The 12825-nt window shown below is 58.3% G+C and overlaps 1 protein-coding gene across 2 annotated transcripts in view; it reads left to right on the top strand.

The window, feature by feature from the left end:
* Positions 1-12825, top strand: part of SLC38A10 (solute carrier family 38 member 10) — a 39826-nt gene that overhangs the window by 21757 nt on the left and 5244 nt on the right. Inside the window, exons 11-13 of one of the 2 annotated variants that reach the window (XM_055323774.1) lie at positions 6388-6544; positions 11811-11978; positions 12266-12721. In XM_055323774.1, coding sequence (XP_055179749.1) covers positions 6388-6544; positions 11811-11978; positions 12266-12721 — 781 coding nt within the window. Of the gene's footprint in view, positions 1-6387; positions 6560-11810; positions 11979-12265; positions 12722-12825 lie in introns of both variants that reach the window. The other variant, XM_055323767.1, reaches the window with a different exon arrangement.

Here is a 12825-nt window from a genome sequence, read left to right as displayed (position 1 = left end):
TTGCATCACCGGCCCTTTGCATTTGCAGCTAAGTCGCAGCGTCTGCTTGCCAGCTGCCTCCCACACAGCCGTGTTGGATTTTGATGGGGTTCCACCAAACCGTGGACGGAAGGACTGACCCTACCCTTCAAGTCATGGCACTTCCAAATTTTCCTCGTGTCTTCTTTTACCCAAGGCTGCTTTGGATTTCCAGACCGTGGGGATTTCCTAGTAATCTCTTGTACCAACTTCTGGCGCAATCCCACTATGCTTGGAGAATACACACTGAAAAATTTAAGTTTTGTTCCTTTGACATTTGTGAGACTTGCTTTGTGACCCAGGGTATGGTTTGCTCTGATGGATGCTCGGCAGGCTGTGTGTGGCCAGATCGGGTTACTAACTGATTGTCAGATTTTACATGTTCTTGCTGTTTTTTAATCTTGTTTATCAGTTATGGGAAAGATATGGCAAGCTCACCGTAATTGTAGATTTGTTTATTTCTCCTTTTAGTTGTATCAGCTTTGCTTTTTATCTTGAAGCTATGTTGTCAGGAGCATACAGTTTTAGGACGGTTGTATCTTGTTAAACTGACCCTTTTTCTTCTGAAATGTCTCTTTTTATCTTTGGAAATGCTTCTGTCCTTAAAGTTGGCCTTGTCTGATGTAGTATGTGACCGACCCGGTTTTGTTTTGGATTTATATTTACACAATACAGGTTTTTCCTCTTTTCTTTTTTGATCTCTCTGTGCCTTTATATTTATAGCATGTCTCAGATAACAGCATATTTATCCAGTTTGTTAATAGGAGTATTTAAGACTCTTTATAATGAATGTAATTACTGATTTGCGGGGGGGGGGGTGCGGTTAAAGCTTTCGTCTTGCTCTGTTTTTTACTTGTCCCATCTGTCCTTTTTTGTTTGTTTCTTTCTAGCTGACTTTTGGATAAATCAAGCATTTTAAGTATTCATTTTTTATTTTTCTATTAGCTGGAGTTGCACATTTCTGTTCTAATGGTTATACAAGGCAGTTTATTGAAGTTGATTATTAAGTTGTTTTACCACTTTCCACACAAGGCAAGAATCCCATGATATTTTGCCTCCACTTCCCCTCCTCTTGCCTTTGGTGGTGGTGTTCTTGTGTATTTTACTTTTCCACAAATTTTAAATATCCCAAGACATTATTACTACTGTTTTAAATTGTCAGCATCTATTTTTATTGCTCCTTTGCAGCCTCTTGGTTTTCTGTCACTCGGTCCTGCCTTCTGGTTGCTTGGTAGTTTGCGGCCACTGTGTTTGAGAAATGGTAGAGGTTCTGGGTGATGGTGTCTTCCAGCAGAAGGCCTGTGTTCAGTTGAGAGGAGTCTTTTCCTGGTTTGCCTCACTCCTGGGGCACAGCCCTTCCAGGGTCTCAGCTAACACCCTGCCCTCACGTTGCTAAGTTCTCTGCTTAGCTTCCATCGTCTTGGCAGCTGCTCTTTGCGCCTGTCTGCATAGCTGGTAGCTGGCATGTGCCTCGGGGGGTGGGGGGTGAATTGCACACCGAATGTGGGTGCCCTTCGCTGAGGATAGTGGCTGCCCAAGTTCTGGCTGCTGGAGAGCCCTCAGCCCTGACCCCTGGAGTCTGCCCCAAGCGTCACGCAAACTCCAGGCTTCTGCTCTCTTGCCTGGTGCTCAACACCGCAGATCCCGGGGGAGCCTGAACTCACAGGGCCTCCATGCTTAGCTCTATCCTCTGAGGTGTCACCCCAGTCTGAGTGGCCGGGGTTGTCTGCCAGTGTCTTAATAAGGCAATTTTAGTGAGTTTGGGAACTTACGGCATGAGGAGATTCAGTAGCCCGCTGCTGCCAGATCGCAAATGTTTTTCCATTGGTCAAGTCCCTTGGACTCTTGTAGGGGAAAAAAAGGTCATTGTTAGAAAGGCTCTTCTTCTTCAGTATTGTTTTTAAAAATTCTTTCCTCATTTCTAGTACTTTCATGACTTCATTTTTTCATTTAAATCTTTGATAAAAAAATAAATCTTTGATCATCTGTGTTTTATTTTGGGGCTCCCTAGACACCGAATCACTGGTGCTGTCACGGATGTGCAGCATTGCCACTCCTACAGACTAAATCTTGTACGTACTCGGGGCTCCTTTGGGACTTGGCATTTGAATGTGCCACTGGCCCGCCCGGTCATGCAGCCTTCCATGCTGCTTGCTGCCATGGCTGTCGCAGTGCCCCCTGCACGGTGACGCATCACTCTGGAAACCATTTCTTCTTTTTAAAATTTGGATCCAACTTTTTAAAAGTTTATTTATTTATTCTTATTAATCCCTACACCCAGGGTGGGGCTTGAACTCATGACTCTGAGATCAAGAGTCACACGCTTACTGGTGGAGTCTGCAAGGTGCTCGGCTCTGGAGACATTTTAATTCTTTTTTTTTTCTTAAAGATTTTATTTATTCAGGAGAGACACAGAGAGAGGCAGAGACACAGGCAGAGGGAGAAACAGGCTTCTCAGCGGGAGCCTGATGCGGGACTCGATCCCAGGACCAGGATCACGCCCTGAGCCAAAGGCAGACGCTCAACCACTGAGCCACCCAGCTGTCCCAAGACATTTTAATTCTGGTCCTCTTCCTCACTTTTATTCATGACATTTCTGGATATGCTCGCCTGTTTGTTTTCCATATAAATATTCGAATTAGTCAATCTGACTCTTAACAAAACTAAATCCAGTTTTTTGGGTTTTTTTGGTCTAATTGGAATTCATTGAAGCTGTAGATTAATTTAGAAAGTGTCATTGTCTTTGCGCTCTAGTGAATCTGCTGTGTGTACCTAGCAGCCTCCCTGTGCAGTCATGGGTGGTGTCCAGCTCGCATGTCCCGGCCACCGGACAGTCACATGACGGTGTCTGCCATCCCCAGAGCTCCTCTTCCACTAACTCTCCCCCTGCTCGTGCAGGGAGCCTGCCTGTTTCACGTATTAACCCTTTACCTCCTCACTTATTGCACTCTTAGGGCACCTCTGGGTAATCTCACCCCCTCCTTCCCAGCTGCTAGGACTTGTCTTTTGTCATCTGTGTGGCCTGCACCCCCGGCTGTGCTGCTGGCAGCGTGAGGGGCCAGCTTGTCATCTCCTGACTCAGCCGCGACAGCCCCAGGCGCTGTGGAGCCGGGTGAGGCTGTGGCTTCACGCATGGGAATGAACATGCACATTCACACAGCTCCACACACACTCCGCAAACACACGTGAAATCGTGTTACCGAAGTGTCTGTCTACGCCTGCTTCACTATGGTTTTTAAAATCCAGAAAGCACACAAACCGAATTAACCAGCTGTGGAGATGGTTGAGTCTCTCCCTCTGGAGAGTCAGGTCACAAGGCAGTTCTGGGCCATCTGACTGTGGCATGCTGTCCGCACGTGCTGCTGTGTTTTATTTCCAAACACGCAGCTTTAATGTTTTGAGGAAAAGAAATCTTCCGAGGTACGAACTTGGCAGTGTGGCTGGAGTTAGGTGCAGACCTTGGTCCGGGGGTGCACCTGCTGGGCTCCTGGCTCCTGTCCCAGGAGCTCTAGCTGCTGCTCCGATGGAAGGCACAGCCCCGGCATCGGGCCTGGATCCGCTCTCCCGGCCCACCGGAGCGCTCCTGGGCACAGCGGCGCTTGTCCCTGGACAGGGTGTGTGGGTGCTGGGTGCGCCGGGCCTGGGCTGCAGATGGTCTCAAACAGAGGAGCGTCCTGAGAAGCATCCTCGTGGGAGGAGCAAGTACCGTGGACACACCGTGAACCCTTAGTGAATCCAGAAGTAACTTTGTCTGCCATCGTGAGTTCATTTATCCCCAGAATTGGAGAAATTGGACGTGGGGGGAGGTGCCGGGAATTGACGCGCCGCGGCCTGGGAGCCAGCAGGGGGAGCAGGAGCTGCCCGGCCCGAGGAAGGAGCCGAGCTGCGGCTCACCCTGCGGCCCTTCTCCGGGCCTGAGTTGGTCGGGAGCCCAGCGGGCAGCGGCGCCCAGGCAGGGACCCGAAGGCCGGCCCGGTGCTCCTGGAAGGGTGTAAGTGCGTGCATGCACACCGGGGCTCGGAGGCAAGTGAGCCCCCCGCGGGCTTCGTCCCACCTCGGCCAGGGCACCGGATCAGCAGGCTGGGGGCCGGGTGGCTGTTGGACGCCGAGCACACCGGCCTGGGGACCAGAATCGGGCCGTGTGGCTGCAGGGCGGCCGGGCCCCCGCCCCCAGGGCTATTTGAGCAAGAGGTGCGGGTTGGAACCAGTGTGTAGTTCAGACAGGCTCACGTGTGAGAAGTGGAAGTGAACATCTCCATCCTTATGAATCCACCATACGTCAACAGTCTTCTCTCCAGGAAGCTTGCCGTCCCCCAGCATTGATGGGGTTCATGTCTTTTATTTTGAGTGTGATGTATTCCTTTTAAGCCCAGAAAGCCGAGGGTTAAAATGAGTCGTTGCAAGTCACAGGTGAAATGTTGCCGTTCCAGTCTCCTGTAGGAATGCTCAGGGAGGTGCCGCGAGGGTCACATCAGGGATGGCCCCAGCGGGCGCCGGCCTCAGGCTGCTCCGGAGCAGTGTCCTCCCTGCACAGCCGGTGACACCGGCAGAGTGGCTCATCCCTCCGTGCGAGTCCTGGGGGCTCTCACCCACCTGTCCTTGCCCTGTCCGCACGGGTCCGTGTTAGGAGATGAACTTCTGTTGTTGCCTGTCAGCAAGGCCATTTCTGCTGTTGGTTGGAGAAATATAAAATGCAAGGGATTTGGGGATCCCTGGGTGGCTCAGCGGTTTGGCGCCTGCCTTTGGCCCAGGGCATGATCCTGGAGTCCCGGGATTGAGTCCCACGTCGGGCTCCCGGCATGGACCCTGCTTCTCCCTCTGCCTGTATCTCTGCCTCTCTCTCTCTATGTCTATCATGAATGAATAAATAAATATTAAAAAAAAATGCAAGGGATTTAAAGTGTCCTTCTTTTGACCTTTAAAAATGACCTTGGTCACTTCTGGACACCGTCATTGCTCCACTCATCTTAACTTCCCGGGGAGAGGACATGGTGTGCTAAAGCTGAGCGTCCTCAGGCTCTCGGGACAATAACTTGGTGGGAGGTCGTGGTCCCGATCATACTGTGGAATCTGCAGGCGCTGCTCTGGCCTCCCAAACCCCTGCGTGTACCTCTGGTGGCCCCCTCACAGCTGGCTGTGGCAGGTCAGGGGTTCACCGTCAGGGGCCTCTGGTGTCCACAGGCCTCCAGGACCGAGGGCTGACCTTGAGAGCGTGCCCTGTCCTTGGCCCCTGTGAGCACCCAAGCCGTGCAGTGGACTTGTTCTGGAGGCTTCTATAGCTGGCCTCACCCACCTTGGTGAACGGGGAGGCCCTTCCTCCGAGGAGCACCCCTTCTCCCCCTGGGTTGGACCTAGGAATGGCTCCCGGGTTGTTTTGAACTGATGCATTTTAAAGTCAACACGCCTTCTAGAAAAAGGTTTGCATCCTGGCTCTGAGGCTGTGTAGAGGTGAGGAGTGGTCCCCCTGGCTCTGGGGGCAGGTCTCCTCCAGGGCCTCTCCCACAGCCTCTGCAGGACCGGGAACCAGTGCTCCCTGGAGAGAGCCCGGTGGGCCGGTGTAGGCAGGGCACGAATGGCCGTGTCCACTGCTGTGGCAGCACAAATAATTGTGCGCGCTGGTCCAGCGTGTGCGAGTCCTAAAATAGGTGCTGCAGGAGGCGACGACGTTGCATAATGCAGGGCTTGGGGCACTGCATACCGAGGGCTGCGTCTCATCTGCTGTGGCTCCCCCACAGGAGGGCCGGGGCCGGGGTCGGGGTTGGGGTGGGGACAAGGCTCTGGGCAGGGCTTGTAGCCGCCTCCTCCATGGCTTTCTTCCATCCCTGCCGGCGGCTCTGGGCGTGTCCGGCCCAGTGGGTGATGTGGGGGGCAGAACGATTGCGCCCAGGAGCCAGGTACCCAGGGGCCTGGGCTGCCTGCACGCCTGCTGGGTCGGAAGGCGGGGGTGCCGGGGGGGTGGCGGCAAAGTGCCTCCTTAGGGTTGGGCAGCTGCCCTGAGGTTCTTGCTCGTCTGACCAAGGCCTTTGGGAGCCTGACCTCTGCAGCCATGGGTGTAGGTGGGTTTGGCCCCTGCTCTCCAGGAGGCCTGGTCAGTGGGCTTGGGGGTCTACTCTGCAGACCGCCCTTGTGCTGCCCCAGCCCACCCCTTCGCTCCTTGCTAGCCCGGCTCCAGCAGGTTCAGCTGATGACTGGGTCACGCTCACTAGTTAGGGACCATCGTCTCCTAGCGGCCAGCGTGAGTGGTGGGCAAGCCAGCAGGACTGCGGTACCTGTGCGCACCGTGGTCCCCATGCCCCCTCCTCACTTGCACAGGGCAGGGGCGCACAGACCACCTGACCCCTTTTGCTCTTGGGTCTTTGTCTCGTCCAGGTGGTGCTCTGGGTTGGCCTGGGCATCCTGATGGTCAGCACACACACCACCCTGTCCGTGAGCGAAGAGGCCCCGGTGGACTTGGCCAAGGAAGCCCTGGCTGGCCGGCTTGAAGAGGCTGAGGGCATCATAAAGGCAGAGGCAGCGCGACTCCCAGGTACGCGACTCCCAGGTATGCACACGGCCGCCCGGCCCCGCAGCCTTCTCGGGGCCCCGGCAGCATCATCTCAGGTTGTGGCCCGCAGGTGGTGCTTCCAGGCTGTCTTACCTGCCCCTGTACCATCTGGGTGATAGAAGAGGGCGGGGGGCTTGCACGCAGGGGACAGGGTGGCACATGTTGGGCACTGGACAGCGGGAATGGGTTCAGGGCCGCCGTTTGCTGTGCCTCCAGGTGAGCACAGGCGGCTGTTGTCACGTTTGCTGGCTCTGTTTTGGGGATAAGGGTTCAAGCCAGGTTTTGCTTTGGACAAAGTCAGCAACCCCCCTTGGCTTCGTTTGTTCTGCGATGCTGGTGACCACTTGGCCTTCTACAGCTATGGGCCTGCACCGTGTGGCTGTCACCCCGCCTGTGGCCATACCTGTCACGGTCAGGGTGGTTTCTTTTTTCTTTTTAAATTTTGTTTATTTGAGAGAGAGAGTAAGCATGAGCAGATGGGAGAGGCACAGGGAGAAGCAGACTCCCTGCTGAGCAGGGACCACCCCACCCCTGCAATGTGGGACCCGATCCCAGGACCCCAGGATCATGACCTGAGCTGAAGGCAGACAGTTAACCTGCTGAGCTAGCCAGGCGCCCTGCTGGGTGGTTGCTGAGCGTGGCTTTCCGGGGCACAAAGGGGGCTCCATGGTGTCCAGAGTTGGTCGGGAGAGAAGAGTGTTCTGTGAACCCCTGGCTGTCCCAGGCATTGACAGGAGGGTACGGGGAGAGCCTCCTCCGTGCTGGCCCCTCACCACCAGCAGCGCTGAGTGGCATCAAGCTGGAGCACTCCCTGGTGGATTGTGCTTCTGTGGTGACGTTCATTCTGGGGGTTCTGCTCTGACGATGGTTGGGTTTTATGCATTCACACCAATCGTGTCCATGTGGGTCCGACTCCCCTCCTCTGCAGATAGACCCCTGCTTGGATTGAGATTTGCCAGGATGCATGCCCCTGTCGGGAAGGCCCCTGCAGGGGGCAGTGCCTGTGCTGGTGGGTTTGACAGTGTTGGGAAAGGAGAGCCTGCCCCAGGTAGGAGCCCTGGTCACCCCACCTCCATGATCAACAAAGAAAAGGTCCCAGAAGGCTGGCAAGAGAGTTGAATGTGCCCTGGGTCCCTGCTGGGCCGGGCCTGCCAGCAGTGTCTGTGCCTGGACTTGGAGAGCCCCTGGCTGGCATCGCCCCCCCCCCCCCGCCCCGCCAACCTCCCCTGTGGGAGAACAGTCTTTCCTGGGGCTCCGAGGAGCAGGCTCTGCTTTCTTTTGCCTTCTTGGGATGATGAGGGCTGGCAAAAAGATTCCCCTTTTGGGGTCTGCAGGGAGGACCCCGGGAATGACGGGGTTCACCAGGGAAACAGCATGGTCAGCAGCCACCTGAGTGTCTTGCACCGAGCTGCACGGATTCAGCAACTTGGAGAAAGTCCACTTGAAGAGGGAAGTGTGTGGCAGGCACCTGCCCCTGCTGACGGCCCTGGCAGAGCTGGACTCGGGCACCCGTGACCCCGGCTCAGCCGGCCGTGGATTCCCCGGCATCAGGGGCACCGGGTTGCCTGTCCCCATGGCGCTGCGCCGCCGTGGTCCACGGCCTGTGCCGGCAGCTGCATCCTGTCGTGGCAGCCGGCCGCGGGCTCACCTGGAGCCCGCCGAGGCCACATCTGGTTTCCATTTCTTCCACGAGCCCGTAACAAAACACATGGTCCCCCTCAGGAGCACATGCCGTGTGTTTTTAGCACGTTCTCTGTTTCTTTCGCCCTCGGCCTCCCCCGTAATTGACGGGCCGCCTCGTGGAAGCAGGGCTGGGACCGCGGGGCCTGCGCCATGTGCGCCCTGTCGGACTTCTGCCCGGCAGCCTGCAGTGGGGTTTTATTGGTCCCTTTGATGTTGCAGAGGCCAGAACGGTGCTAGCTTCCCTTAGAGCCCCGAACTGGCCCTGGGACAGATGATGGCGGTCCCGCCCTGCTGGGGACACGGGGACTGGCACTCCTGGAGACTGGAGCCCGGGATGCGCGGTGGTGTGGTGAACAGCACGTGTGGAAGAAAGAGGTTGCTGGGCCCTGCGAGGCAATTATCTGTTAAAAAGCCTAATTAGGCCATTTATCTCCTATCTGGTAGCACCCCGGAGGGTCCGGCAGCGCAGGTCGGATTCTGTAACACGTTTGGCTCCGTCCTCCGAATGCGGCCACGTCCCCTCTCCCCCTTCCCCTCCCAGTGTCCCCACCCTGTGTCATGGTGTCTGGGCATCCCTGATGCACGCTCTCCCCGCCCCCCGGGCTCGCGGTTGCTTCTGCTCTGGGGGGAGAAACAAGAAGGGCCAGGATGGGGCCTCTGGGTGTTAGGCCGGGGAGCCGGCTGAAGGCTGTGGGCAGCAGCACAGCCATGGCCCTGGACGCAGGTGGCAGAGGGTGACCCAGGCCTGAGTGGGAGCTTGCCACAGGGCCCCCTGCCCCGTAATCTCCCAAGGGCTCGCCCCTGCACAAGGCAGGAAAGTGTCCCCACTCTGCGGCAGGTGCCACGCGTGTGTGAGGGAGACAAAGCTCTACATACGTCTGCCTCCTCTCTGCCCGGCGGCTTGGTCCCTGCCGAGAGGGGCTTTCCTTGGCCACGTGTGTCAGGACGCCGCAGTGAGCTCGTCTCACCCCTGCCCTCCCAGGCGACCTTGCCAGCCCCTCCAGACCACATTCGCAGGGTCCCCTGGGGCAGGGAGGGCACTGCCTCGTGTGTGCAGCCCCCAGTGACCTGGACCTGCCCTCGGAGGCTCCTTGGGAGCCACTTGCCCACCCCTGCCCACGGGTAGACCTTCCCACTCTAGGGGACCTTGAGGAGTGAGGCCGGGGCCACCGTGGCCCCTTGAGCAGGAGGCTGGGGTCTGGGGAGCTATTGCAACTCCGCACACTTGGAAAGATGAGAGAATGCAGAAGTCAAGGCTGCGCCTGCCAGCCAGACTACAAAGGGGGGGGTCTGAGAACCCCGCGCTCCCTAGCCCGCTCCCACAGCCACCTCCAGGGCAGGCGCTTTGGGGGGCGCCAGAAACCAGTCACACGGGAAGCCACCTGAACGCGGGGCCTGGCTCTCTCAAGTGCTGTCAGGCGGCTGCTCTGGGTTTACAAGTGCGTGGCCCTGGGGTCCCGTGTGTCTCCTGAATCGGGGTCCTCTAGGGGGCCAGGAACCCCATCTGTGGACTCAGGTATGATTGGAGCTTGATGGTCTGAGATGATTGCCTTCTGTCTTAACTGACCTCCGGGCCCCCAGGGAGAGGCTGGTCGATAGCAGCCACCCACAGCACGCCCCCCGACCCGGGCCCTGGCTGCGGGCTTCCTCGGCGGTGGGCAGGGCCACTCTAGGGGTCATGCCGTCCACACTGCCTCCCTGATTCTAAAGACAGCCCGGAGCACAGTGTCGGGGTCTTTGGGCGTCCTTCCAGCTGAGCTAGAGTTACGGCCTTGATGCCCACGTGGACCCTGGACAGGAAGGCCCGATGGGTGACCGTCCGTTGGCCTGTCCCGGGGGTGCGCAGCTTGCAGCACCGTCAGGCGGATCCCTTGCCACGTGCAGTGCAGTTCCGCTGAAAACCACTGGTCTCCGAGCACCGGGTGGAAAGCGGCAGGGACGTGGGCTCGGCGTGGTCTGCCCTGGGTCACTGGGTTGCTGGTCCCCGGGGGCGACAACCCTGATGGCTCTCTGTATCCCGTCTGCGTGGCCCCAGCTGCTCTTCGGTCACCCATCCCGAGGCTGTGTTTGGCTGGTGGGGAGGCCCTGCTGGCAGACTGTGCCCCCGGGGAGCCGGTTCCAGCTTGGGGAGCGCCTCTGGTCGCTGTGGACTGTGGGGCCACCCAGCCAGGTGCACCTCACAGGTGGTAGAGTCGTGTCCCCCGCCGCGGTTTCCAGGAGCCCCGCAGGCTGACTCGACCACCATCGGTCCCCGCCTCGCCACCCGCACGGGGGCCCTCCTCGGCCCAGCCCGTGTGCCAGGCCTCCCTGGCTCTCATGGCGACACCCTGGGTCCTGCTGAGTCCGGACCATGTGCGGGCCGCTTGGTCCTATGATAGCGCGGCAGTTTCCTGTTTTCTCCGGTTTTTCCTTCCCCTTCTGGCCCTTTTTCTTAACTTCGTGTTGTGCTGGACAGACCCCTTGATTTACGGTGGTTCCTGGGTGAGCATGGAACCTCTTGGGAAGGGGTTAATTGTGTGACGGAGACTGGGACGATTCACCTGCTCGGGGACATTCACACACTGACTGTTATCAGCCACTTGGTTAAACTGTAGAGTCCAGAGTCTGCTTCCTGCTGGCTCGGCCCTGCCACCTGGCAGGGCCCCGTCCCCGCAGCGATCCAGTGAGGGTTCTGTCCCCGGCTGCCACCTGGCACCCATGCAGGTGAGGGCACCACCCCGGGCCAGCAGATCGGTCCGCCTGGGACATTTCCTCTCCTTGGGGACAGCCAGAGGCCTGTCCCTTCTGGCCTTGGGGCGGCTGGTGTCCTGAGTTGGGTCACAGAGGCTGCTTCCGGTCTCTGGGATGAAATGATGGCTCTTTAAAGCATCTTTTCCCAGGATGTTTAGTTTCTGCCACATTTGCCAACTTTTTAAATAGAGACCATGTCCTGACAGACTCTGTTCTGGTCCTGCTGTGCGGGCGAGCTGGCACGGGTGGCCGCGTGGGGACGGGCGTGGGGCAGACACACGGCGTAGGGGCGGGGGAGGCGCCGCTTCTCCGGCTCTGCCTGTGGCCCTCTCTCTCCTCCTTGGAGCTGATCTTACTGTGGGCGGGGTCATGCGTGGGTTTTCCCAGCAGCATTCTCCTTGAGCATCTCAGCACCCCCACCGCCCCCGGTGCTGGCTTGTAGTGGGGGGGGGGGGCAGTGTAGCAGGGTGGTTGTCCCCAAGGGGGGACCCTGGGCAGATGCTGGCCCCAGGCCGCAGCCCCCATCGTGTGGCAAATGCGGGTTCGTGCTGCCATCTGGTGGCGGCGGCCGGTGCTCCATGGCGCGTCCCTTTTCCGCGCCCAGTTAGGTGTAAATTACATCTTGACATATTTTTGTTATGAATACACATGAAAAATGACAGTTTTTTGTGGTACTTAGCTGCTAATGATTGAACAGGAAAAAAAAATAACTGTTTAGGCTCTGCCATTCGACTAGGAAATGTGACTACAATCTAGGGAAAACCGCCCAGTCCCATGCTGACGGGCGGTGTAACCACGTGGAAACCCTGCTCAATTAGCTGTGCCGGGCTTGCAGGCCAGAATCCAGTCGTAGACGTGGCCGAGGACGGCCGAGACAAGCCGAAGCTGCCCAATGACAAAGATGAGATGGAGCAGGCCCAGATTAAGGGCCCCGTGAACGTGCCCCAGAGGGAAGGCACCAAGGAGAAGCAGGAGCAGGCGCAGCTGGACCGCCCAGGCCAAGGTAGGGTGGCATGTGTGGCGGGAGGGCCGGGGAGGGGCCCACCTAAATTCTGGTCCTTCCTGCCTCCTCCTGTGGCTCAGACGCATGTCCTCCCCCGGGCCCCTCCAGCTGGCTCGCAGCTGCGCCTTTTCTCAGTCTCTAGAAGTAGCCTCAGTGCTCAGGAAACAGTCCCATCTGGGAGAGGTAGCACTTGCCAGCCCGTGTCACCAGGACTCCGTTCACACTCCTGGGAAGGAGGGCCGGGCCAGCCTCCCCTGCCGGCTCCCTGACGTGTCTGTCTCCTCCAGGTGTGGCGGTACCTGTGGGCGAGGCCCACCGCCACGAGCCCCCTGTCCCTCACGACAAGGTGGTGGTGGATGAAGGTCAAGACCAAGACCAAGCGGAGGAGAGTGAGCATCCGTCCAAGCACATGGATGAAAAGGCTTTGGGGGGCAAGGCGCAGATGGTACCTCCTCCGCCAGAGTCAGAGAGAGACCGACCCAGACAGGACCAGGTCTTGGAGGTAGCAGGAGGTCTCCCTGAAGATCCCCAGAACATTCCAGAAGGAAATGGTCAGCCAGCCATCAAGCCCATGAAGGAGGACCAGGGGCCAGGCGACAGGGGTCTGCAGCCAGGGCCCCAGGCCTTGCCCCCCGACGGGCCGGATGCTCTGGCAGCCGGCGCAGGGGAGAGAGCCGCCGCAGTCCCACTGCCGGGCCGGGCCGCAGGGGCCGTGGGCAGGCTGGCGGAGAAGAGCGAGCCCGGTAGGTGTCATCTGGGCCCCTGAGGCCCCTCTGGGGGGGAGGAAGGTGGGGCAGCAGGAATCGATCGTTCCTCCTTCCGCTCAGACCCCTCCCCCCGGCTCCCA

This window comes from Nyctereutes procyonoides, unplaced genomic scaffold (assembly GCF_905146905.1).
Source record: "Nyctereutes procyonoides isolate TBG_1078 unplaced genomic scaffold, NYPRO_anot_genome, whole genome shotgun sequence".
NCBI classification, from domain to species: Eukaryota; Metazoa; Chordata; class Mammalia; order Carnivora; family Canidae; genus Nyctereutes; species Nyctereutes procyonoides.
The sequence above is the reverse complement of the archived record's forward strand: the minus strand, read 5'-3'. Positions and strand labels throughout refer to the sequence as shown.